This window comes from Haemaphysalis longicornis, unplaced genomic scaffold (assembly GCF_048455015.1).
Source record: "Haemaphysalis longicornis isolate Haplotype H1 unplaced genomic scaffold, Haemaphysalis longicornis Haplotype H1 scaffold_10, whole genome shotgun sequence".
Classification (NCBI taxonomy): domain Eukaryota; kingdom Metazoa; phylum Arthropoda; class Arachnida; order Ixodida; family Ixodidae; genus Haemaphysalis; species Haemaphysalis longicornis.
Genome location: NW_027526204.1, coordinates 127,207,148 through 127,231,215, shown reverse-complemented (window position 1 = coordinate 127,231,215; position 24,068 = coordinate 127,207,148). Strand labels below are relative to the sequence as shown.

The following is a 24,068-nucleotide window of genomic DNA, read 5'->3' as shown; positions in this document are numbered from 1 at the left end:
GGAAGTAACGTTTCGATCTGAAATTATGGGCAAATTGCGCGCGGACAAAAGGACCTGTACGCTCTATAAAAAATGGCAATGGCTTACTCGGTTATGCCAGGATATACGTAGCGTGAGCTAAGGTTCAGCTGGTTTTTCTTGGTTTTCCTTGTTGCATAGGATTAGCTTGATTATCGTGCTTACTGCTGCTAAAACGATTTCCAATCCATTCCAACCTAATCCAATCCAATCCAATCCAGTTCAATCCAGTCCAGTCCAGTCCAGTCACTGCTCCGCGCGCATGCGCAGCACGGGTCTCCAGGAGCCGCGCGAAACGGTTATCAAGCGGCTCCGGAGCACCGTCAGACAGGGCTACTGTGCAACAAAGGTGCACAGCTGGGCACGCGCCGGCGCCAGTGCGTCTGCCGCGGCTATGACGTCACTCCTCTGGAATGTGCAGACCCAATTATCTACACACCCGCACTCCAACACAATGAAATTTAATTCAATCCAATCCAATCCAATCCAATCCAATCCAATCCAAACCAGTCCAAACCAATCCAATCCAATCCAATCCAAACCAATCCAATGCTCCTCGCGCTTGCGCAGCACAGCCCTTCAAGGTCCACGCGAAACTGCTCAACCTCGGCCAGTGTAGCTTACGCTAGAAAACTCACGAGTACGGATTCCTGGGCGAGTTGGTGTTCCATTGCAGAAAAATTCATAGCGCATGTGGACTAGGACAAGGAAAGAGAACAGACACTACGGAGTGCTTCGTGGTGTCTGTTCTCTTTCCTTGTCCTCGTCCGCAAGCGCTATGAATTTTTCTGCTATAAAACAGCCCACAAAAAGACGTTGTGTCTTCGATGCCGGCGAGGCGACTTACAACGACGCACTGACAACGAATGCTGGTGCCGCAAAGACGCCACAACTGCTGCCGTAAGGCGTAAGAGCGATGGAACAACTGTCGTTGTGCACTGGTAGAAATGGTCATTGAAGAGCCTGAGGACCATATTATACGGGGTCATTTTCTCCGGAACCAGTTTTTCCGTATCCTGAACCCAGCCTTGTAGAGTAAATGCTGCATTTCGATCTGCCGTAAGTTTGCCTCTGGTTTTACAGGTACTATGGTCTATTTATGCGTACCCGCCGCGATGGCTGAGTGGCTAAGGCGTTGTGCTGCTTAACACGAGGTCGCGGGTTCGATTCCCGGCCGAGGAGGCCACTTTTCTGATGGAGGTGAAAAGCAAAAACGCCCGTGTGTACGATAATACGGCCATGTCAAAGACCCCAGGCGGTAAAAATTAATCCGAAGCCTTCCACTACAGTGCGCCTTATCGCCTGAGTTGCGTCGGCGCGTTAAACCCTTCAATCAATCAATGAATCAATCAATGAATCAATCAATCAATCAATCAATCAGTCAAGCTCTATTTATGAGTCGCGGCAGTTTTTCGAAATTTCAACAGACATTTAGTTTGTTAGGATGTAAGCGTATGTGGTATGAAGTTAAATCTACCATAATTTTGGTGCTGTCGACTGTCAGGCCTTCGTATCAGCAATTAGATCAAAGGAATATTGATATTTTTTTGCCGAATACTGTCATAAATAGCGCTCCGTTTTATGAACACAATCATAAGCGTCGGAAAACATTGGTGTTCGATTGATTTGGCATTTCATAACCCGCGCGCTAGTTTCGTCCCCAAGGTTTGGTGGGAAAACTCGGATGAAAGCACGGAAAACTGGAAAAACCCTGATATTCGTCGAGCTGCGCATGCAGCTTTTTTCACTCTGTTGTCCTGCCTACTGAAACTGTGCAGAATAACATATCTTAAAATCTTGAAAAGGTGAAAAGGATGGTGGACAGACAATCGTCCCATCGATTCCCATATTTTGCACCGAAACTGCCCGATATATATATATATATATATATATATATATATATATATATATATATATATATATATAAATATAAATGTCCATATGGTTGACTTACGATTAAAAACAAAAACTGGTTAACAGACGTTTCGACTGGAGGAGTAACGTTAGTTAGATGAAGACTGGTCCTCGAGTCGAAACGTCAGTAAACCAATGTTTGTTTTTAATCGTGAGTGTACCATCCATTTTCGCTTATATATATATATATATATATATATATATATATATATATATATTGTTTAATTTTAAAGCCACCTACGGCTATTACGGCTATCAGCAAGGGCGCCACGAACGATCCAGTGTGTCATCAAGCGAATTGTAGAAAGGAAGTCAACAGAAAAAACTGAAAAACAACTAAACGAAACGGATACGTCGATAATATGCTGATGAAGCTCGTGTTTGCGTTCCCTTCCATCTGTACAACGTACCTCTTCCGGGACGTTGTTTGCCCTTGGCGTATGATAAACAGACGCGGAGATAACAAAACCCGAGGATTTTTTTCGCTCTCTAAAGCACGGGGGATGACAAAACGAATAAATATTTGGAAAGTCAGCGTCGGCGGTGCGAGGCGCCGTAGGCCGCTCGAGTTAAAAAACAAAAGAAGAGGTCGTAAAACTGTAAGGACAAAATAGGAATAACAAATAAGCGCGCGCACGGCCGCCACGGCGTCGAACACACTGGTGTTTTCGCTTGGCGTCCTAGCGCGCGCGTCATCCCAAAACATATCCTGCGCTCTCGCAAATGGCTTTCCCGTGTTACGCCTTTGCGCCCTCTCCGCTGCCTTTTGATCCTTCCCCTTCACCGGTGTCTTTTAGGCCTTTTTGCTTTTTTTCTTCTTCTTCCGAGTCCGTTGCTTGCAGTTGCAGCCGAAACGCTAGCTGCTTCGCCCAGCTCCAAGTATCCCAGGCTGCACCGCGTTCCGAGTGGACACGGGGAGGGCATGAAGTTTTTTAGTGATTCCGCACGTTGCCTCGACTGATGCGCAGGCACGCCCACTGCGTTTCGTTCGGCCAGCCTGACTTTCTTTTTCTTGTTTAATTCCTCCACGTCCCTCGAACACAGGCGGGCGGCATCACGGATCATCCAAGGAAGGGAAATGTTGGGTCATGTCCGTGGTCGCAGCCATTATTTTTGGTGCAATTTTTATTCGGTATGGCATGGTCGGATTGTTACGGGTTAACTGTAGGTCAGGGGTAAAGTTTGAGAGAAAACTTTGGAGGCCCGGTTTTGAGCGCACACTCGCAGGCGCGCTCATCGCAGCGCTACTCAACCCAACTCGGCTCGACTCGACGCAAGTCGTCCCAACCCAAGTCAAGTAAAGTCAAGTCATCTCGACTCAGCTGAGCTCAGCTCAGCTCAACCCAACCCAACTCGACCCGAATCGACGAAATTCATCCCAACCCATGTCAAGTTAAGTCAACTCAAGTCAACTCGACTCAGCTCAGCTCAACCCAACCCAACCCAGCCCAACCCAACCCAACCCAGCCCAACCCAACCCAACCCAAGTTAAAACAAGTCAAGTCAGCTCAGCTCAGCTAAAAGGCGCTTGATCGTGGTATGTTACAGAACCTACAACTTCACTCCATCGGAAAAATTCTTCCCCGCCCGCCTATTTTCACGCGAACTTGCATCAAATAAGCTGTAAAATAATGGTAATTAGGAATTGCGTAAGCATACCTTGCGAGATTAGCTAATGCCGACAGAACGAGCGCCGAAACGAAAGTATCGTCGCTCGCCGTTCGCACTCACTTTGTTGAACTATGTATGTGTCTATTTATTGTTCTTTGGAAAGAGAGGAAGGTCCACCAGCAGGCGTAAATTGTCTCGACTAGGGGCAGACACCGGAACGCCTGGTGTAGGGGAGGTCGGATGGGGAGGAAAGAGTACGTAGGAATAGGGGGATAGGGTAGAGGGCTTACATGAGTCGTATATAACACACAGGAAAGATCAACACGGAACATATGTACAACGTATCGGGGGAAAAACAGAACTAAACGAAACAAAAAAACGACGAGTTAAATATTTGAGCAAAGTACGAATTTGAAGTTTAGAGCAACGTTATTTCGGGTGAAACGGCGGTCTCTTAACGGCAACTGCGTAAAAACGCTCGGCAAGTCGGCATCGTTGGGAGGCGAACGCTATAGGAGAAAAAAGTGTGCCTACCGGCCACATTTACCTGCTCTCGGAATCATGTCGCAGGGCCGTTAACCTCACATTGGGGTGAAGCCAGCGGGTAATTTTGAAATCCACCCTTTCAAGGCGTATTCCTCAGTGATCATCGCGCTAATGTTTCCAGCTGAAGGAAATTTCAATGAAATAGGGTTGCCCCATTTTTTTATAGAGCGAAGCTTTATTGTAGTAACGTATAGAAAACCTGGTTAGTTGGTACTAGTTCTTATTCACAGCGAAAAAAGAACGGGACAAAGACGGGAGGAAAATACAGGACATGCGCTGAACCACAACTTTTTGAAGAAACTCAAATATAAACCCGGCGAGGTAACAACGTGAACAATAAAAAAATCCCGGGCCATCTCCAATGACCTGAAAACTTGGCAGGGGCAAAGCGTGCAGTGTTTTAGTGTATTCTTGGCGCCTTGGCGTTTTTGCCAATGGAGATGAAACCATTGGGAGGTAGAGGTACACATCTTTGCTGTAAAATTCTCTTGTGTTTGAAGCATGAAGCGCTACAGCGCAAACGTAAACGATTGTCCCGGTATTTTTTTTTGTTTTTTTTAGTACGCGTTGCGTTCTAGGGCGAGGCGTAAACGAATTTCCGGTTTTTTAGTACCGTGACTACATTACACGACGCCTGCGACGACGGCAGGAGACGCCAACAGCCTCAGCCCCTAAAACACCAAAATGAAGCCCGCTAAATTCATCTGCGCAGGCGCGCGTTTTCATGCACCACTTTCATCAAGTGGTGCGTCTGCTTTTTGGTCTTGATGAAAATGGTGCTTGAGAACGTGCGCATGCGCAGATTCACTCAGCGGGCTTCATTCCTCGTGTTTTTAACACCGAAGCTGTTTGGCAACTTGTTGATTCCGCCGTTTCACAAAACTCAGTATAACAGTATAGAGATCACCGGCACCGGCAGTATTCGAACATGCGTCTGGTAGATCAACGGATTTAGAGTTAGTTCTCTTACCAACTCAGCTACAAGCGTAAGTTAGTGCCCGAGAGTCGAACAACGGCTTGCTCACTCGGCTGTGACTGTGGGAAGAGGAATCACGTCGCCTGCTCGACACAGAACACGTGATAGGGCACACGTTGCACTTGTGGGCGCCTAGTTTAAGTGTGCGCGTTCCGTTCGTTCGTTCGTTTTGCTGCGTCGATTTGCTTCTTCTTCACCGTTATAGCAACTACGATGGAGTAAAGTCCGTTACGGCAGGGCAGTGACGAAGAAGCATATCGGGTGCGATATCGAACTTAAACCGTCCTGATAGTCGTGAAGTTTGCGTACAGCTTCGCTACCTTCAAGCCTTACGCGTTAAGGCCGACCTCCATGCAGCGAAGTTTCTCGGTGAACTTGGCGCGGCGGACGCCGCGGTTTGACGCGCCGCTCAGTTTTCGTCCACCCCAACCTCCATGCAACGTGATGCCAGGTGATGCGGCGAACGCCGCCGATGGAAGACAGGACAGGAAGTACAAGGAAGTACAAGGCTGTGATTGGCTGCGGCCTCAAAATGCAGTTTGCCGCTTCCGGTCGCGTTCGCCGCCGCTCGTTCGACATCTAGCTCGCGTAGATCGCCGGCGAACAGTCGTATTTGCGACGCCGGCGGCGGGGCGGCCGCCGCCTTTTCGCTTACATTTCGCTGCATGGAGGTCGACCTTTAGTGTGAGCTGTTGTCATTTTTTATCGGTATTTTTGTTGCCTCGCTGGCTTTATATTTCAGTTTCTTCAATAAAATGTTTACTTGTGGTTCAGCGCTTGTCCTGAATTTTCCTCCCGTATTTGTCTCGTTCTTTTTTGCGCTGCGAACACGAAGTTTTATGTTGCCTCCGTAAGATCCTTTCGACCGTTTCTGCAATTACCGTTTTTTTCTTAGTTTTTCAGTGACAATTATTCTTGCCTCCGGATATTTCGGTGCTCAACCATACCTTCTCATAAAATGTTCTTCCCTTGTTGTCAGAGCACAGTGACGGACTTGCAAGTAATCCCGGGCACGCGGAGTAAGTGGATTTTGCCTACGCCTGCACGAGGAGTCAGGCTTCCGCGGTTTCAAGTCACCTCGGGAGCATTTGGGCGGGACTTACCCCCACTTCCTCGTCCATCACATTTATGTTGCGTTGACCTCGGTAGCAGAAGCCCCTACAATTTCTCGGGGGTGGTTAGGCCTTTTATCCAGTCCAGCCTCGTCTTATTTTTCACGCTGTGGGACGTGCACTTTCGTATTCCGGGGGATTTGTCGCCGCGCAATATTTTTCACCGACTCACCGACGACTTAACTACAACGTGATACGTTTCTTATAATACATATATATATATATATATATATATATATATATATATATATATATATATATATATATATATATATATTTATATATATATATATAGGCAGAGATATAGCTGTCACACCATGCCTATGAAAGCCGAGTGATGTAGAGGGGAAAAATGCATGACCTTAACTCTAAACTAGTCGTTCTCCGAGATTTGGAGCTCAGGAGGAACACCGTACGATCTCCGCCGCCCTGGAACTCCTCTGCTTCCTACGTCCCTCCTCGGAAGCCATGCTCTAATCCTCTTATCCTCGTTGGAGCCAACAATCTCTCGTTTTTATTATTTCACAGTCCTAGTTTTCTATATAGTAGTAGACTGGAGGTACAGCCTTGTTCGTGTGGGGGGCATCGCTAAAAGGATTATGCGCCGTGCTCTTGCTGACGGCAACGAAGGAAGCACAACGTCGACTGAACATATCTCCCAGTCGCCGGTATTTTCTCTGCCGCGCTGTTCGTCTCACTTATCTGAGAGCCTCCCCGGGAGCTGGTGTCAAGCTTTGGATGAGTTTTTCGTGACCTAGGCAGGTTTCGGGCAGTTTAAATTTTTGTCGGAGCGCGGGACTGTGAAATGGGAGGCTATATGACGCGACGGCGGTACTGTCTAGTCAACTGCCATGCCGCTTCCGAATTTCGAAATGGGTTGTGTGTGGGACAGTGCTTCCTCGACGTTTTGGCTGAGTAGCCGATAAGCCGGCTCACTCACTCACTCACTCACTCACTCACTCACTCACTCACTCACTCACTCACTCACTCACTCACTCACTCACTCACTCACTCACTCACTCACTCACTCACTCATTCGCTCGCTTACTCACTCGTTCACTAACTCACTCGTTCACTCAATCACTAGTTCACTCAATCACTCACTCGTTCACTCACTCACTCACTCACTCACTCATTCGCTCGCTTACTCACTCACTCACTTACTCATTCGCTCACTCACTCACTCACTCACTCACTCACTCACTCACTCACTCACTCACTCACTCACTCGTTCACTAACTCACTCGTTCACTCAATGACTAGTTCACTCAATCACTCACTCGTTCACTCACTCACTCACTCATTCGCTCGCTTACTCACTCGTTTACTAACTCCCTCGTTCACTCAATCACTAGTTCACTCAATCACTCGTTCGTTCACTCATTCGTTCACTCACTCACTCACTCACTCACTCACTCACTCACTCACTCACTCACTCACTCACTCACTCACTCACTCACTCACTCACTCACTCACTCACTCACTCACTCCGAGATAAATTAGAAACCCTTTGCTAAAGGTTCAAGCTAACCAATTCTCCGCCCCATCTTCTCCCCCTTTCCCTTCCTCGCTCACTCGCTCGACAAATTAAACGTTACTCGACAAATCGCACCAGTACTCATGTAGGCACTCACAAAAAGGATCCCGTCGAAATTCGCCCGTTCATGTTGTTGATAGACCTTTTTCTACAGAGATCGCACGTACCTCTTCCACTTCTACTAAGCTCAACTCCTCTGCTCAGCTTCGCTTGCTTAAGTGACTACAAACCTCCCAAGGCAACTTCCCCTCTACCTTTCGCAACAGTGCGTTTGAACAAACATCTGTAGCTCCTCCTTTTCCTCCTCCTTCTCACCCTCCTCCTTCTCACCCTCATCCTTCTGCTCCCCCCACCCTTTTTTTTTTGCTCCCGTAAATGTTTGACAAAAACAAACTGAGCTCGGCTGCTAAATCGCCGAGCACTAAACCAACCGGGGGAACTGCCTGGTTTTACGCCACGCGAGCGGCCGACAAACTACGCTAAGGTGCACCGGAAGAGTGTCTTTCGGTTCACGAAGCACATTTTCCGCACGTTGTTCTGAAAAGAAGAAGAAGAAGAAGAAGAAATGCAACGCGGCATACTGCACCTTAATGAAGAACAGCTTTCGGCGCGGGCACTTGGAGTTTCGGGAGACTCTGAAAATGCGCACGGGAGCCACGCACGCACTGAGCGTGGCGTCCTTTTGTTTTATTTTTCGGCGGGCTTTTTAAAAGCCTGCAGCAGCACCCGCTGCCGACGGTCATAAACATTGCGTTCCCACGTCGTAAAAAAACTGTTTCGAGCCGCATGCGTTCGCGCGCTGTCCAGGAGGGGGAGCGAGAAAGGGGGAAACGTTGTTGCTGGGGCGATTAACGCGTAAAGAGGAGCGTTTGGAGGAGTGGGTTCTTTTCTCGAGAAAAAGTTTGTCCGGATGAGCGAGAGGCTTCGAATGCGCGCCCGGCGTTCGCTAAAACTTTATTAGAAATCCTTTGCAAAATGCTTTAAGCTAACTCCTCCCTCACCCATCTTCTCCTCCCTTCCTCCCAAGCTTCACTTCAGTCTGCATCTTCCCATCCCTCGCATCGCAATTCTCCGCTCCCAAGTTTCCTCCTTCTGCCTTCCTGTGCGTTCACTTTCACCGCATTGCTCCCCTGGGTGGCGGAGAAAGTCGTCGCTAATCGTCACGCGGATTTTTGGGCTCGTCGGCTTTTCTGTCGAAGAGAGGGAGAGGGAGAAAGTTTGCCTATGCAGCGCACCTGCGGAACGCGGCTGCGATATCGGCTGCTGCAGGGAAGTGGGGGAGTAAATCTTGGCGGGATCGGGTGAAAGCAGCCTGGTGCGTCTGGCGCCGAGGCTAATTGGTTGTCTAGGCGCGACTCGGGCTTAGCGGCCTGAGGAAATTCCGGGGCGTGTAAAGCGCTTCTCCGCTCTGTGCTTCGCTGTTTATCCTGCTTTTTTGTTTATTTTTGTGTCTATGTGTATGTTTTGAGCCTGCTGTAAGCACTAGGATAGAGAGAGAGAGGCGGAGGAGGAGGTGGATTGCGGAAGCCTAACGAGTAAGTTATTCTGGCGAAAGGTAAAATGAAGTAACTAGGGCACTCAGAAGCGCGAACTTGGAGCTCTAAAAATGTAGTTAACGGACAGAGAAGAACGGACGATTTGCGAGGAGCTTAGCTACGCAGGCTGAGGCAATCTTCGAACATTTGTGAAGTTATTAGAGACGAAATTAAGCTAGCGTTTGAATGGAGCACGGTGCGCGCAACAGGACTTGACTTTCGGCGCGAACTACGCGCGCAAGCACGCTGCGCTAAACACGACAACTTCGTCCAAATTAGTTTTCGAGGGGTACATGGCCGTGGAGTTGGGTTGTTTCTTGGAATTTACCGCGTCTTTCAACGCTTGTGTTCGTGCCTGTTAGAGCGTAAGAGGAACGGCCCTAGAGTAGTACTCCTCATCAAAACGGCTGCGGAAACGCTGAATGCATTGAAGTGGTTTTTCGGCGGTGTAGGATGGACGTGCATTGCTTAAAGCCACGAGGTGGCGCACTCGTCTCGCTCCTTTTCGTTCGGCATGGTGCGGAAGAGGATGGAAGATCCGGGAACCCGGTGGAAGGCTGGTTGACAAGAGAGGCATGGCGTGCTCCCTAACCCCGTTTCTCGCGTTAGAGAGGGGATGATGAGGCATACTTTGGAGCACTACTTTGCGACACTCCATTGGAGCGGACGCCCTCGTTAACTCCCCCGGAAGGGATCTACTTTTTTTGCATCCTCAAATGCGGAAGAATGACCTAGTTTTAAATGGCGGAAGAAGACGAACACTCAGGCCGGAAATCTGGTGAGTAGCTTAGTAACGCCTCCAACAGAGAGAGAGAGAGAGAGAGAGAGAGAGAGAGAGAGAGAGAGAGAGAGAGAGAGAGAGAGAGAGAGAGAGAGAGAGAGAGAGAGAGAGAGAGAGAGAGAGAGAGAGAGAGAGAGAGAGAGGGGGGGGGGGGGTGAGTAGAGGCGATGTGTGGGATCCAATGCGGAAAGCTTGGAGGTCATCATTCGCGCTTCGCTTGGCTTTATTTCAGTAACGGCTTGAACTTAGGAACTGTAGTTCCAAACAGTTCACGCTAGCCTATTAGATACCCGCCTCCGCTTCCGCATTTAAAGTAATGACTGAACATTTTGCGGGCCTTAATTACCGCTCGCTAACCCAGAGAAACTCGTGACGTCAATGAACGCACCTAAGCTATAGGAAACTAGTACTCTGCAGGCGGCAAGGCGATTGCGTCAAGCGTGTTCAGAGTAATGTCCTCCAGAAATTCCAGGATCGCTTCAGTTTCAGCGGGCTTCTATTACCAGGTGTCGCGCCACCGCTGACGCAAAAGGACCGAAGCGAGAGAATTTGTTTAACGATTAATGGTCATTCCTCTGTTTATTTTTTTTTTTACCTCAACTTTGAGATGTCAAAGGTTGCGTAACATCAAGTTAAAGGGCTCCACTTCTATTTCTTCTTTTCTTTTCACGGGCGTTTCGGCGCAGTTTTAAAACTGTGGCCGGTGAAGGCAACAAAGTTACGCACACCCACTCGTGTTCCGGTTGCCGGGGGAGGACGGTCTCGATTGAACCTCCGCTCGTAACCTCTTTCCCGCGCTCGTATAACGTGTCCGCACGACGCAGTGCATGCATGTGCATGGGCCGAAGTTTTACGGCCGCCAGAAACATACGCTGCTCGATTCTGACAGATGAGTTGAAAGGACGGAGCGGAGATCGCGGGCTGTGACGCACGCGCTGCTGGTAGTCGCGGGGGCTTTTGTGGCGCCCGCGAGACGCGTAAATTTTATCGAATTTCACCGCTGCGTGTTTCGCTGAGCGCCCCGCTATACATAGCGCGAGAGAGGAGGCGCGGCCGATCCCACGTCAAAGTGCGCTTGTAAAACGAGCGTTAAGCCGGCCACGTTCTAGCGTGTGGTCGGCGGCGCTGGCTCTTCTGTATCGTCCACTTTTCGCTGCGACGTTAAGGCAGCGTTGCCCGCATGGGTTGAATCGTGGTTGATGGAACGTCGGCCTTTTGTGTTCGTTTTCGTGGTTGCCTTAAAATATTAGAGCGAAGATTTCGTGTCCTCACTGATGCCGTTGTAGGCCAATACGCACCGCTCGTTGCTATAAGAGTAGCTATAGGAGTAGCTCAAAACAGAACATAACCCTGTGGTCTGGAGCACCGAATGAAGCTGAACATTATTTTGTGGTCTGGTCGACAGAATAGGCAGTGCGGATCTAAAATCCACAATCCAATCAGGCGAAGTCCAAGTCTGCGGCAACGCTGAGCTAAGCGAGTGTGATGTTATGATTTTGTATCGATTAGTGCGTGATTGGGTCATTTCAACGTGCTGATTCGGTTAGCTCAGCGTTGTCATCGATTTGTGCTTTGGCTGATTGGAACGCAGACTTTGCATTTCCATAGGAGAAATCTTCGGGTTTCAGCATCATCACCATGGTGCGCCCTTTGTGGAAAACCCGTTGTGTAAAGTTTGCTTTCCTGCGGAGCGTTTTGTATAAAGTTGGATTTTCTGCAGTGCATTTGTTTTAGAAAGAGCTTCGCTTTAAAAAAACCCGGCTCTTCGCGAGATGTTCGGGCGACAACGCCTTCTCTGCGCCCACCGTACAGCGCACACATCAGTGGTGGTGCGCCAGCCAACGGTGAACGATTTCGGTTGATAATACGCCTTCGAACAACAGCAAGCTCTTGCTGAAGCATTTCTTCAAGCTTGGCCACCTCCCGCGGTCGCCTCATATTCTTCTAAAAGGACAGCTGTTACAAAATAAACGCACCGGGTAAATGAAGTGGATTTCGCTTTTTTGTTGTTTCTAGAGAAAAAACACAGGCCGCAAAAGCGACACAACTCGGAGCGAATATTAATTATATTTGAGCCAGCGTTTTTTTTTTTAATTTGTTGTTGCCTTCATCGTATTCTGCAGCGCCGCGCGTGTTTACCTTTAATTTCTCTATCTCGCGCAGAGCCCGGTTCGTGTAACGAAATGAAATTGGTTCTTTCGGCGCTGCTAATATTTACCTTTCGCACGAGGAATTTCGTGCCGCGCTTCGCGCCGGCGCCGCATTACCAGCACCTCCCCTGTTCAGGGCTTGCGCCGATGTTTCCCGTGGCTCGCGGACCTACTTTCATAGTGCGGGCGCCTTTTAGTTCCTTTAGATGTTCCTGTCTCGTTTCTTGCGAAACTGAATAAGACCGGCTGGCGAGCGTCGCTCGCAGGAAAGCTGTAATATTTGCCGTCTCCTATAATTTTCCACGTCGAACACTCCGCTAGGGCGTAGCTGAGCGAAATGAATTGCTAGTCCGGCCCTCATTTTTCCTTCTGCTGCGGGAGAGGGCGCCAGTAATAGCAAGTTCTCTCTCCCTCTCTCTCTCTCTCTCTCTCTCTCTCTCTCTCTCTCTCTCTCTCTCTCTCTCTCTCTCTCTTGATCAACGGGGCGAACTTTCGTCGTAATTTTTTGTGCCGGGTCCCCCCCTACTTCCCCCCGTCACACACACTGGACAGCGTCCACGTATTAAAAACTTTCCCGCGTTGTACTTCGTTCGAGCATGACAACGAAGGGTCTCGCGGAACCGAATTATGATGTGTGTTCAAGCAGTTTGGTAGGGCTCTTTTTATTTGCCCCCGACCCCCCGAAGCAGCGTTCGCAGCTTGGAAGCGCGGGCGAGTATTTGGTTTTGAACGCTGAAAGAGCGCTTATGCTATTGTCGGAGCGCCCACTTCGTTGTCTTAACGAATCGCACGCTTGCGCAAACGCGAACTCTCCAAACGAAGCCGCTGCGCGGAGAGGAGGGGCTGTGTGCTTCTTTTACCCTAACACAAGGAACAAAGGGTTCGGCGGGGCGGGGCTGTCTCTTGTGCCCTAATCAAAGGAGTTCCCTTTTATGTTGGCGCATACCGCTTTTCTTCGCTTTTACGCGAAGTGGGCTTGCGGATCTTTTTGGGACCGGAAAAAAGTGCGAGCAAAGCGTTAGAAGAGGAATGCCGTTGTACCCTACCTTTCGGGGATAAATTGCGTTTTTACCTTTAAAGGCGACTACGGTTGTTGGAGCAGCCTACCCGATATCGCATTCGTTTTTCGGCTTTAACCTAATTCTTCGCACGGATTTACACCCTTGTTGCTTCGTTAGTGTCGTCGTACAGGGCGGAAGGCGTAAAAGGATGACGAAAAAGGGGTAACGAGTAGAGAATCTTTTTGTCGTAGGCGGAGGGGTCAGATCCCTGCTTGAGGAGGAAGCTCAATTCAGAATGGCGCGTCACGAAACGAAGCCACGCCTGCGCTATCCTTGAATCGCTATCATTCATCCGCGTGACAGTAGCTGCTGTGGAATGAGGAAAGAAGTAAAAAAGAAGCTCATTTTCTGATTGATTGATTGATTGATTGATTGATTGATTGATTGATTGATTGATTGATTGATTGATTGATTGATTGATTAATTGATCGATCGATCGATCGATCGATCGATTGAGGGATGAACTGATTGAGTCTGGGTTTGAACGCGCCCAAGCTACACCAGTGCTGTGAGGCGCCCGGTAGTGGAGGTCTCCGGATTAATTTCGACCACCTCAAGGGGATCTTGAGCCTGCGCCGAAATCTCGAACACACGGGTGTTTTTGCTTTTCGCCTCCATCAGAAAAGCAGTCACCGCGGCCGGGGTCGAACCCGAGTCCTCGGGCTCAGCAGCACTACGCATTATAGCCACTGAGCCACCGCGGCTGGAAAGGTCATTGCTCTCACAGGGGCGAGCTGCTAAGACCCCTTCGGATGCTTGGTTTAATCTTACCAACCCCTGATGATGATTGTTTGGGCTGGCACGAGAGAGGCAGAGCTACTTCTTTTGCAACAGTCATTTTCTCACGAGGGGATGTCATATTTTAGGACGAAAAAGGTTCCTCCCCCTCCTCCCCCCCTCAGAAACAGTCCGTACACTGCGCCCGTCATTCTCGCTCCGAATGATGCAACGGCCATTTTGCTTCACAGGAGAATGAACACGGGAAGTTCTCAGTACCGCAAAAAACCTTCGTTGCTCTTCTGGGGTTGTTTCAAACCTGCGCAACTGAAATTCAACGGAAGGTTTCAATGACCGCGGATGAGCATGCAGGTTTGTCGTTATTTTTTACCTTGAGCTTCCTATTCCTAAATCGTTATTTCCGCTCAGCACAGAAAAGCCGTCGCTTGCTCGCAGGAAAAAAAAAAAAAAAAAGAAACCATACAGTCGCGGGACACCAGTGCACAGTTTACAAAGGGGAGGGCGGGGGGGGGGGGGGGGGGACTACGCAGGAACTAATGGGATTTCTTATGGACGCATTGGTTTCCGCCGTATAGCACCCGTTATGGACATTCAGAGAAAATTTCGCCCGCATACTCTGCCTGGTGTGTTGCGGACTTGCGTTGGTAATGCTCCGTATTTTGGCAATAACGGCACGCAATTGTGTTGCCAAAAAGAGAAAGAATGGCTCGAGATAATGGCGGTTAGTTGTTTCTTCGGACGCAAAGCGTTCTCGTGTTGTCCGAAACCAGAAAATCTTGCGGTGGAATCAGCAAAGGAGGATTCGCGCGTATGTTCGGCCGTTTCACGCAGCCGACCAGCCCGTCGCAGTTCCCACGTCGTGATCTCCCGCAAGGCTTGGGATTTTTTTTCGTTTTACTCGTCGCGACGAACGTCCTTGGGCAAGGAAAGCGGGGAAGGCGGTGCTTAGTGCGCTTTCACGAAGCGTACTATCGGTAATTAGAAATCGCTTAAGTGGAAACATCGAATAGTCGGTACGGTTCGCCTGGACCGTAAATTCTAATTTTTGTTCGCTAATTTGGCAGCTCGAATCTTTTTTTGTGTGTGTTTGTGTGTGAGTGAGGCGATGGCTTCGAATCAGAGAGGCTGCCTCAGGTGAAAACATACCTTTTCTGAGAAGGAAAAGAAGGAAGAAGGAAAGAAAAAAGGAAAGTAATGAAGGAAGGAAGGAAGGAAGGAAGGAAGGAAGGAAGGAAGGAAGGAAGGAAGGAAGGAAGGAAGGAAGGAAGGAAGGAAGGAACGAACGAACGAACGAACGAAGGAAGAGAGATAGAGAAAATGAGAAAGGAAATTATTAAATGAAATACATAAACCAGCTGCTGAAAACTAGTGCAATGAATGAATGAATGAATGAATGAATGGAGGAAGGAACGAAAGAACGAACGAACGAACGAACGAACGAACGAACGAACGAATGAACGAACGAACGAACGAACGAACGAACGAACGAATGAATGAATGAATGAATGAATGAATGAATGAATGAATGAATGTGCCTTATTATCAAGTAGGCACGAAGCCCTGTGAGGGGAAGCAAGTTGGTAGGAAGGGGACGATACGGAATACCACTAAAGTACTTTGTGTGAAAAGAAAGGCCGTAAACTACGCCATCAACGGCGAAGGAGTAAAAAAATAGAAAGAAAGGATCGAGGAAAAAAAAGAAAGAAACTTTGCGAATTCTCACCTGCGCAGCCGCCGTCTCGCGAGCGCTAATCAGTGCACGCGCCTATACAATTACGCCGTTTCGCTTGCCTTTATACAGGCGTTGGGCCGTGATGGCGGCGACTGCAGATGCGCCAAAGACAGGAACTCCGGCGCAGAGAAAATGCTCCGCCTTTACCGGCCTGCAGCCAAATCATCGGTAGTTACGCGCAACGCTGCACCTGACGCCTCTCCCACGAGCCGATGCGTCCACAACGCTCGAGGCAGCCGCAGGCGCTTGTTTTGTTCTTTACGCTCCCTTCACGCGTGCTGTTCTTTTGCGGACGCTTAATCGTTACACCGCTGCCTTTGCGTCGGGCGAGACGCTTCGTGGAGCGCTTCGGCGCCCGGGAACGCTCCCATTTTGCTGTCGGGACAACTGTTTCCCCGGCAGATGGCAGGGCTTAGTCTCGTTACGCACGCGTGCAGTAATGCCCGAGTTTTTCGAGTTTTACAATGCTGATCGTACAGGGCATGCTGGAGCACGTTTGCGTCTAGAGTGGCACGGGCGTTGTAGAATCCCCCAAGCGGTCTCGGCTAATCCGAGGCCCCGTATGCAACTCCGCCTTCCTTTGGTTCAGAATTTATGAATGCCAATTTGAAATGGAAGGACCAGACGGGCGCCTAACCCTGACGGGGGTAATTAGACACGTACGACCTATTCGTTTCTCTGTACGCAATGTCTGTTTGCTTGGAGCTTACGTTCGTTGGTAAAGGGACAGGGAAAACTGCACACATCCCTGTTGCACTGGAAAGAAATCGCCTTTGATAACTCGGTAAACTTTATTACGGTCCTTTTAAGCGAACATACGGGCGTGCGCCGCAAACACATGCACGCTGGCACGCACGCACGCTCAACAAAGCAGTCTATGGAACACACCAGGGAAAACGGCATCTGGAAAACCCACTGACGGAAGCTTGTCTGAGGCGTCGTCCGCTTGAAGTTGAGGGCCTCGTATTGAACTAGTTATGCGCATCCTTTAAAAAACAAACGAGCTTTCGAAAAGCTCGAGAGAAGGTCCTGAACCCCCGTTGGAGCGAGTGCGCGTGGCGCTGTTTGTATACATCAGTACTTCCGTTTTGTACCGCATGGCTCGGGACCTCGCATTAGAGTCGTTTACACTCGCTAGTTCAATAGAAGAGAAAACTGTGGTTGATTCCTCCGTCATAGGAATCGGTAAAACACGAAAGTGAAATGTGCAGCGAAATCTGCAGCTGACCATGATTTGCGGGTCGGCGGCTGTCTTGTGGGTGTGCTTGGTGAGCGACGTCCTGCTGGCGGGTTGCTTCGGCAAATGTGTACTGGCGTCATTTCCATGACGGATATTACGTCAGTGAAATCTTGGTGCATCCCGGCATAAAACTCTTTCGTGTTAGAATGTAAAACCCGAAAACGAACGAACGTACTCTTTAGTGCTAAAGGTTGCTTCTCCGCAAGAAGACCCTGTGTGCAGGGGTGCACCCTGTACAGGCCGCTTGCTTCGTTGTACTGGCGTCACTTCCGTGACGGATATGACGTCAGGGAAATCTTGGTGCATCCAGGAATAAAACACTTTCGTGATAAAAAAACAAAGGGGGGAGGGGAGAGTCGCTCATCTAGCGCGGAAGTTGGGGGGAAATGATATAACGGAGCCGAAATCTGGAACTTCCGCGACGAAGAGAAGAGAAAAGGGTCGGGGCCAGACGGGGCGCGTTTGTCTAGCGGAAGTCCCTGTGTCCCCTCAATTCCTCTACGTGATCTCCGCGTCCGCGGGATCTTCTTCTGGGATCCGCCGTGCGTGCCGACGAGCCCGCGCGCGGAATACGGAACGCACTCAATCAGATTAGGATGCAACGCAGCGGAGAGCGCTGGGCAAACACGCCGCCGCCTTCGCCCGCGCACGCATCGGATTGCCGAGCGCGCGGTCCTGTGTGCGCGGCTTGACGGTATACCTACCCTCCTGTTTGCCCCGCTAGGGGGCGACACAACCCCGATATTTCACTGATTTTCTTTCCCCTATCTGTACCTCTGTGTCGCGCGGGGTTTGTCGTCGGTGTTACTCCTCTTCCTCTGCCCCTTTATCTCAGCCGACCCTTTTTAAAGTTCGCGCCGGTTCGTACGAGATGAAAACGCCGGGTGTTCAGTCTGTGTGATCCGGGCCGCCGCTGCTGCTGCTCGCTTGTCGGAACGATGAGGGCGGAAACAATATTAAGGAGAAAAGTTTCTGAAAGAGCTTGTAAGAAGTCTTAGCGGTCCGACTACAAAAGAAATGCGAGGGTGACGGGAGAGGTTGAAAAAAAAGAGAGACAAAAGGGTCGCATACAAGAATGTTGAACGTCTAAACGGATTAAAACTCCGCCTCAGAAATTGCCCGCCGTGGAAGGAAGGGGAACGGAAACGTTACTTCAAAGGAACCAGGTTTAATTTTTTGTTATTTTTTTATTCTCGTGTATGCTCTGTTGTGCAGGTTGCTGCGGAGCTTTCTTGTTTCTTGTTGCCTCTGATATGAGCAGCGCAGAAAGCCTGCCGCTGACAGTGATGTAAAGGACAGGGGATTTGATTAGCTAGGCGGGCTTTTTAAAAGAGATGGGAGTTTCTTCGCAGTAAACAGATGCCTTGTCGGTTGGGCAACAAAGTTTACTGGGTTGCTTGTTTTCTTTATTTTGTTTTTGTTTCGTAGAACGCGCTCGGGTTCTCGTATGGGGTTCGTGCGGCGGAATTTCGTCGTTCGCGTCACGCGAGCGACCAGCGGTGCATATTTTATTCCGTCACGGTTGTTTGTGAAGGCTGAATAAAGAATGAGAGAAACGCCGGTCTAGGGAATAGTAGCATGGGTGTATTACTTTAATTTGTTTGTACGTATTTTTAACGGTGTTCGCGGGAGTGATGTTTCAGAGTTAACTGTATTGTTGATTATACCTCTCATATCAACGTCAGCTTGGTAGGAATTGTGTTCATTTTCTTTGTCGTTGTGGTTTTCTGGTATTCCAGCGAAGTAATCTAGTGAAACCTCGTCAGACCGTATCTGACAGGGACGCGAAAAAGTACGTACTGAACGGCAGCACGGTTTATCCGAATGCATTAGGTTAAAGGAAAACCGAGTCGGGAGATTCGACTTAACTACGTATAAAAAGAAACTACGGCTTATGCGGGTACGGTTTAACGAGATTCCACTGTACTGTGTTTTTATTTTCGCAGTCTGGTTCGCAGCGTATTGTTGCAAATTGAGTAGTAAGTTCGGAATACCTGTAGTCGTCATTTATGGCCCTGTTGAGAATGTCGCATGCGTACAAAGTATGTCCTCAACCGCAGACGGGGATGAGCCGAGCCTTCACAAAGCAGCCGATCGATCAATCAATCAATCAATCAATCAATCAATCAATCAATCAATCAATCAATCAATCAATCAATCAATCAATCAATCAATCAATCAATCAATCAATCAATCAATCGATCGATCGATCGATCGATCGATCGATCGATCGATCGATCGATCGAATCGATCAATCAATCAATCAATCAATCAATCAATCAATCAATCAATCAATCAATCAATCAATCAATCAATCAATCAATCAATCAATCAATCAATCAATAAATAAATAAATAAATAAATAAATAAATAAATAAATAAATAAATAAATAAATAAATAAATAAATCGGTCGGTTGGTCGGCCAGTCAGTGACTCAATCAATCAATCAATCAAAAGCACTTATGCGTGACCGTCTCAAACAATTAATCGATCAGTCAATCAACAAGCACACCTACCTGTCGCCCTTCAGTTTTCTCAGTTCGTTCTTTGGTGGGGCTTTCCCTTTGGCCTCGGGCTTTGCCATTTCCGGCCCCGTCACGTACTCGCCCTCGTCTTGCAGTCCCTGTTCTCACGACTCTGCTCTTCTCGTGTCGTTGCAGCAGCAAGGCTCCACCGTGGTCGTCGAGACCGATGCACACGGCGTGGTCCACGTGAAAGTTGTCGGTGAGTCTGTTTACACCCTTTTTCCCGAGGATCGCACACACTTGCGCACTCCTCGCGAATCGAAAGGCATGCTTTTCCAGATGTGCACTGCAGCTGACTGGGTAGCATCAGATATGCTGCTGAAGACCTACAGAGAGGCGGGGACTTGGCGCCACTGTCGTAAAAATAGTGGCAGCTGCCAAACTGTAGACATTGCAGCTGTGGGATTGGTAACCACAGCCGTCAAAATAACGTACTGTAGGCATTGTAGAAAAACGAAATCGAAACTTACAACGAAGTGCAAAGTACGGCTAGCCGATGCCTGTCACCAAACAACAACAGCAACAACAACAAGCGAAACAAAGCTTGTTTTATACAGCTCCGTGAAATCGTAAATAATTCAGTTATCTACGTTGAACGCTGCCTCCGTAAACTTTGCGATTTCCACCGCTTTCTCTACATACATCATGTCTTTAGATAAAATTTGTCGCGACCCTGATTAATAACCCACTCGAGGAAGCTGTTTCGTATATTTAAAAGGCGTCCTTAGTGCGCTGGTGATAATCAGTATTCAGCACCGGAAGGCTCCTTTTCGTGACCGTGCCAGGTCATTACGTGCTCTTAACTAATATTCAGGATCTACTAACAGGCACTACTCGTTTGCCTGAGGAGGCAACTAATGATGTTTTTTTTCGATTTCAAAACCCCATTTCAAGTCGTTTAAGTGACTTTAGTGATGCAAATATCCTACAGGGCCCCTTTGCGAAACGTGCCGTTGTGAGTAGCACGGAAAGGGTGAAGGTGTTCTTTTTATGCTGAATTATGCTGAAGCGTTTACGCACGTTCTTTAGAGCATTGAGTACTGAGTAACTGACTTCGCTTCCAACACACGTATCAGTATAGTAGGCCTTTTAACGGGCACCCAAAGTAATCTTTTGGCTTTATTTTGTTAGGAAAACTGGGTCACTTGACGTGACTTCGAAAAGATTGAAATAATGAGAAATATTCTTAGTAACATGGTGCCTACTTTTTTGGACACTTAACTGTAAATTGGTCTGCCTTTTTTAAAAAAAAAGCATCATGTTTTCGCCATCACGCTTTGAAAGTTTCTCGAAGCGTTATGACTGGCTGCTTCGTTCCTGACAACGTTTTTTTTTTTTCAAAAAAAGGGACCATCGCGCCTGTAGTAGGAACTCACCCTGTGGAATTCTTCCCTGAGCCAATCCGGTCAAACTTCGAGATTCTGAGTGGACTGGTCAGACCTTTGAGAATTCCGTCACGTACAAGCGAGAACAATACCAAAACGAAGTCAGGCTTTCGGAAACTCATCACGTCCTCTGCAATCTTCTTAAATCTCCTGAGTGGATAAGTGCCCCCATCATACTGTCTTGGCGGACTTCAACGGTGGAACGATTTGCGCAAAAGATAGACGTAGACGGTTTCGTTCAGCCCCTACTGCCGGTACTGCCGAGGCTGAAAAGGAAAACGACAAAAGATATAACACTGCATTTTATTACTCCTTGTAAGAAAAACTAAGCCTAAGTGGTTGTGTTTTCTTCTGTTCACTTTTCATTCTTTCTTTTTGTGGTGTACTGCCTATTATAACGTCGACTTTTTTTTATCCGCTCTTCCTGGGATGTCAGTGTGGTTTTGGTGTCCAGTTAGATACAACGTGGCAGGCGAGAACGTAAGAAAACGGTCATTTTCTTTCACGATTGCAATATTTAGTATGTTGTCTGCCAGGCGCTATCAATCGCTTCTTAATAACGTCTGAGCAGAGATAATTATTCACCCGTAGGATTGTGTAAACGTATTACGGATGAGATTAAAGGTTTTTTGCGACGCTTGCAGTAATCTCTTCCTCGACGAATAACAGCGAGTTGGGAATGAATAAGCAAAGGACGCGTAGTACCGCTTAAAAAAAAAATTAAAGCCGTTCCACTCAATGTGAAAGCTGTCGGAAGTGCGGAGCAGTGATTCGCCATAATGGGCTGTAGCGCCGTTATCCGCTCACTACTGCCACCCAATGCATTTCAAATTTCCCGCCTTCGCAGTGCTCGCTCGCTCCCTGCCTAAAACTGCGCCAGCGGGAGTTCTGTTCTTTTTTTGCTTGCTTTTCCTCCCGCACGTGCCGGCGTTGCCCTGCCACTTTTTTCCCTTACTATTGTAAAAACCAACCCAACGAGCGTTCCGAACTAAATGAATGCGGGCGCTGCCGGTTAATTACGTATATTTTGCCTCAAATGTACCTACAGATGTCTTTATTCTAAACAACGGGGAGATGTATGGCAAACGCCAGCGGTTCACGAGTTTCGAACGGCTTGGCTTTCGAAGCCTCTGGGTTACGCCGCGACGACAGCCGCTACGACGGAACTCCGTGTGGCTCTACTTGTGTCCAGCGAGCTAGCTACGACGACAAGGCGAGCCCCTAAAGTGCTCTGCACGCGAAAGAATAGGAATCGTCGACTCCTTTTCCTCGCCGTACGTATCATGTATAAATGCGCGGAGAAGGTATGCCGTGGTTAACGGTTAGCCTAACGCGCCGATTACGGTTGTTCCGAGCGCGAGTTCTATTTTCGGCCCGCATTAAGGTAGTTCAAATACTGCCCTCATCTAGAATGCTGAACGTATACAGTCGGCCTAACGGCTCGCACCAAGAGGTCGTGTGGGGAAACTCCCAACCTGGCAGCACTGCGAGTGGCTAAGTCGGACACCCCTTCGTTCCTTCGTTTATATTCGCTACACGTTTCTGTACGTCTCACTGTTGCCTAGTCTCTGTCCCGTTGTCGAAACCGTAGGGGGGGCCGAATGACGCGCAGAGTGACGTCAGAGCCAGACGCCGCGGAAATCGTCCCACTCTTGGGTGACCTTTTCCTTTCCTCGATTCCCACTCTTGGCGGGAGGAATAAACAACGTGGGAAGTAAGGTGTAGAAAAAAAAATGAGGACGGAAATAAAGCGAACAGGCAAGCAGGCGAGTGGAGCTAGAAATCGTAGACGCTGAGCAGAAGGAGGGTGAAGACAAGACGAATCGTCTGTTGCTTTTCTTCGTCTCGCCGGGAACAGGAAGAGGAGGAATGTGATGAGGATGGGGAAGGATTCCGGAGGCGTGAGAGCGGTGGCACGTAACGGGTTTTGCTCTCTGCGGAGCGCCCCGTCCCTTCCTGCTGGAAGGTGCGGTTCCAGTCCGCTGCATCCCGGCGTTTCAGGGGAAATGCTGAAGAGCTTTCGGTTTGATTTCTTTTTTTCATTCAGAACATCGCGGAAGATTGGGGGGAGAAGGTAGTGCTCAGTGACGAGGGAGCAAAAGTTTGGGTAAAAAATGCTGGCCTGTGTGGTTAGTGCGGGATCGGATAGAATCAACTGCGCGGCTAGTCCATATAAGGAAGCTCGGATGAACCAGGTCTTTAAGTGGTTTCGTAAGGGGTCTCTGCGGCCTTTTCACGCTAGTTCAAGACTTAGAGCGTGATGTATTTGCGCCGTTTCACAGTTATTGCCAGAAGCGTTCCATAAATGCTTGTCCGATTTTTTGAGGTTTGCTTTTACTTAACTGCTCTGAGATCTGATATAGTTGTCCATTTTTAACATCCATGAGTTCATGCACCGAATATGTAACCTTAAAGTTACGACTTTACTATTAACGGCTGGCACGAACTTCAGGGGCAAAATATTTTATCTCGATCGCCCAGGAACTTTTGGATTGATTAGACCTTTCACCGCAGTAGTCTCAGTCAAGTAACCCTTATTTAAAATAGTTTATTTTCCTTCTGATTCCGCCTCAGTATCAGGAAACTATTCCGTTTTGCTCGATTTTTGTGCAGTGGAATTTTGTCTTAAGCCTTTTTTTTTTAACAGCCGACGTCAACGCAGCCGCCTAAGCTGAAAAATGAAGGCTGTGTTCAAAGAAAAAATAAGATCGCGAGGTTGGGTGAGAGAGACAGAGAAGACACTCTTAGTGACAATAAGAATAAAGGCACAATGGGTGATCCTGCGGTTGATTGTGACTGGACTGAAATAACCCATGTCTGATGCAATACAATTTCGGATATCGTTACCCCGTGTGAATAATATTCTACCCCTGTAATCACCTACTACGCTTTCGCAACAGCGAAGCTGCTTAGGAATTCGGGGATTTCGGCGTTTCACAACTTTAAGCATAAAGAAAAGAAATCACTGGTACCGGCAGGGTTCGAACCCGTGTCTGGTAGATCGACGGTGTTAGACTCAGTCGTCTTACCCACTCGGCTACGACCGTTTTTTTTTTTTTTGCTTTACTGCCAGCTTAGAAGTAAAACACGTGCTCAGCACAAACACTAAAAGAACGCGCGAGTTAGTACCCGGAAGTCAAACAGCGTACTCACTCGGCTGAGGCTGTGGAGAGAGGAATCACGTCACCTGCTCGACACAGAACACG

The 24,068-nt window shown here is 48.5% G+C and overlaps 1 protein-coding gene across 5 annotated transcripts in view; it reads left to right on the top strand.

The window, feature by feature from the left end:
- Positions 1-24,068, top strand: part of LOC144159277 (uncharacterized) — a 352,228-nt gene that overhangs the window by 272,944 nt on the left and 55,216 nt on the right. For 4 of the 5 annotated variants that reach the window (XM_077690667.1, XM_077690666.1, XM_077690669.1 and 1 more), the window contains one exon: positions 19,613-19,676. In XM_077690667.1, the coding sequence (XP_077546793.1) occupies positions 19,613-19,676 (64 nt within the window). The remainder of the gene's footprint in view (positions 1-19,612; positions 19,677-24,068) is intronic. The other variant, XM_077690670.1, reaches the window with a different exon arrangement.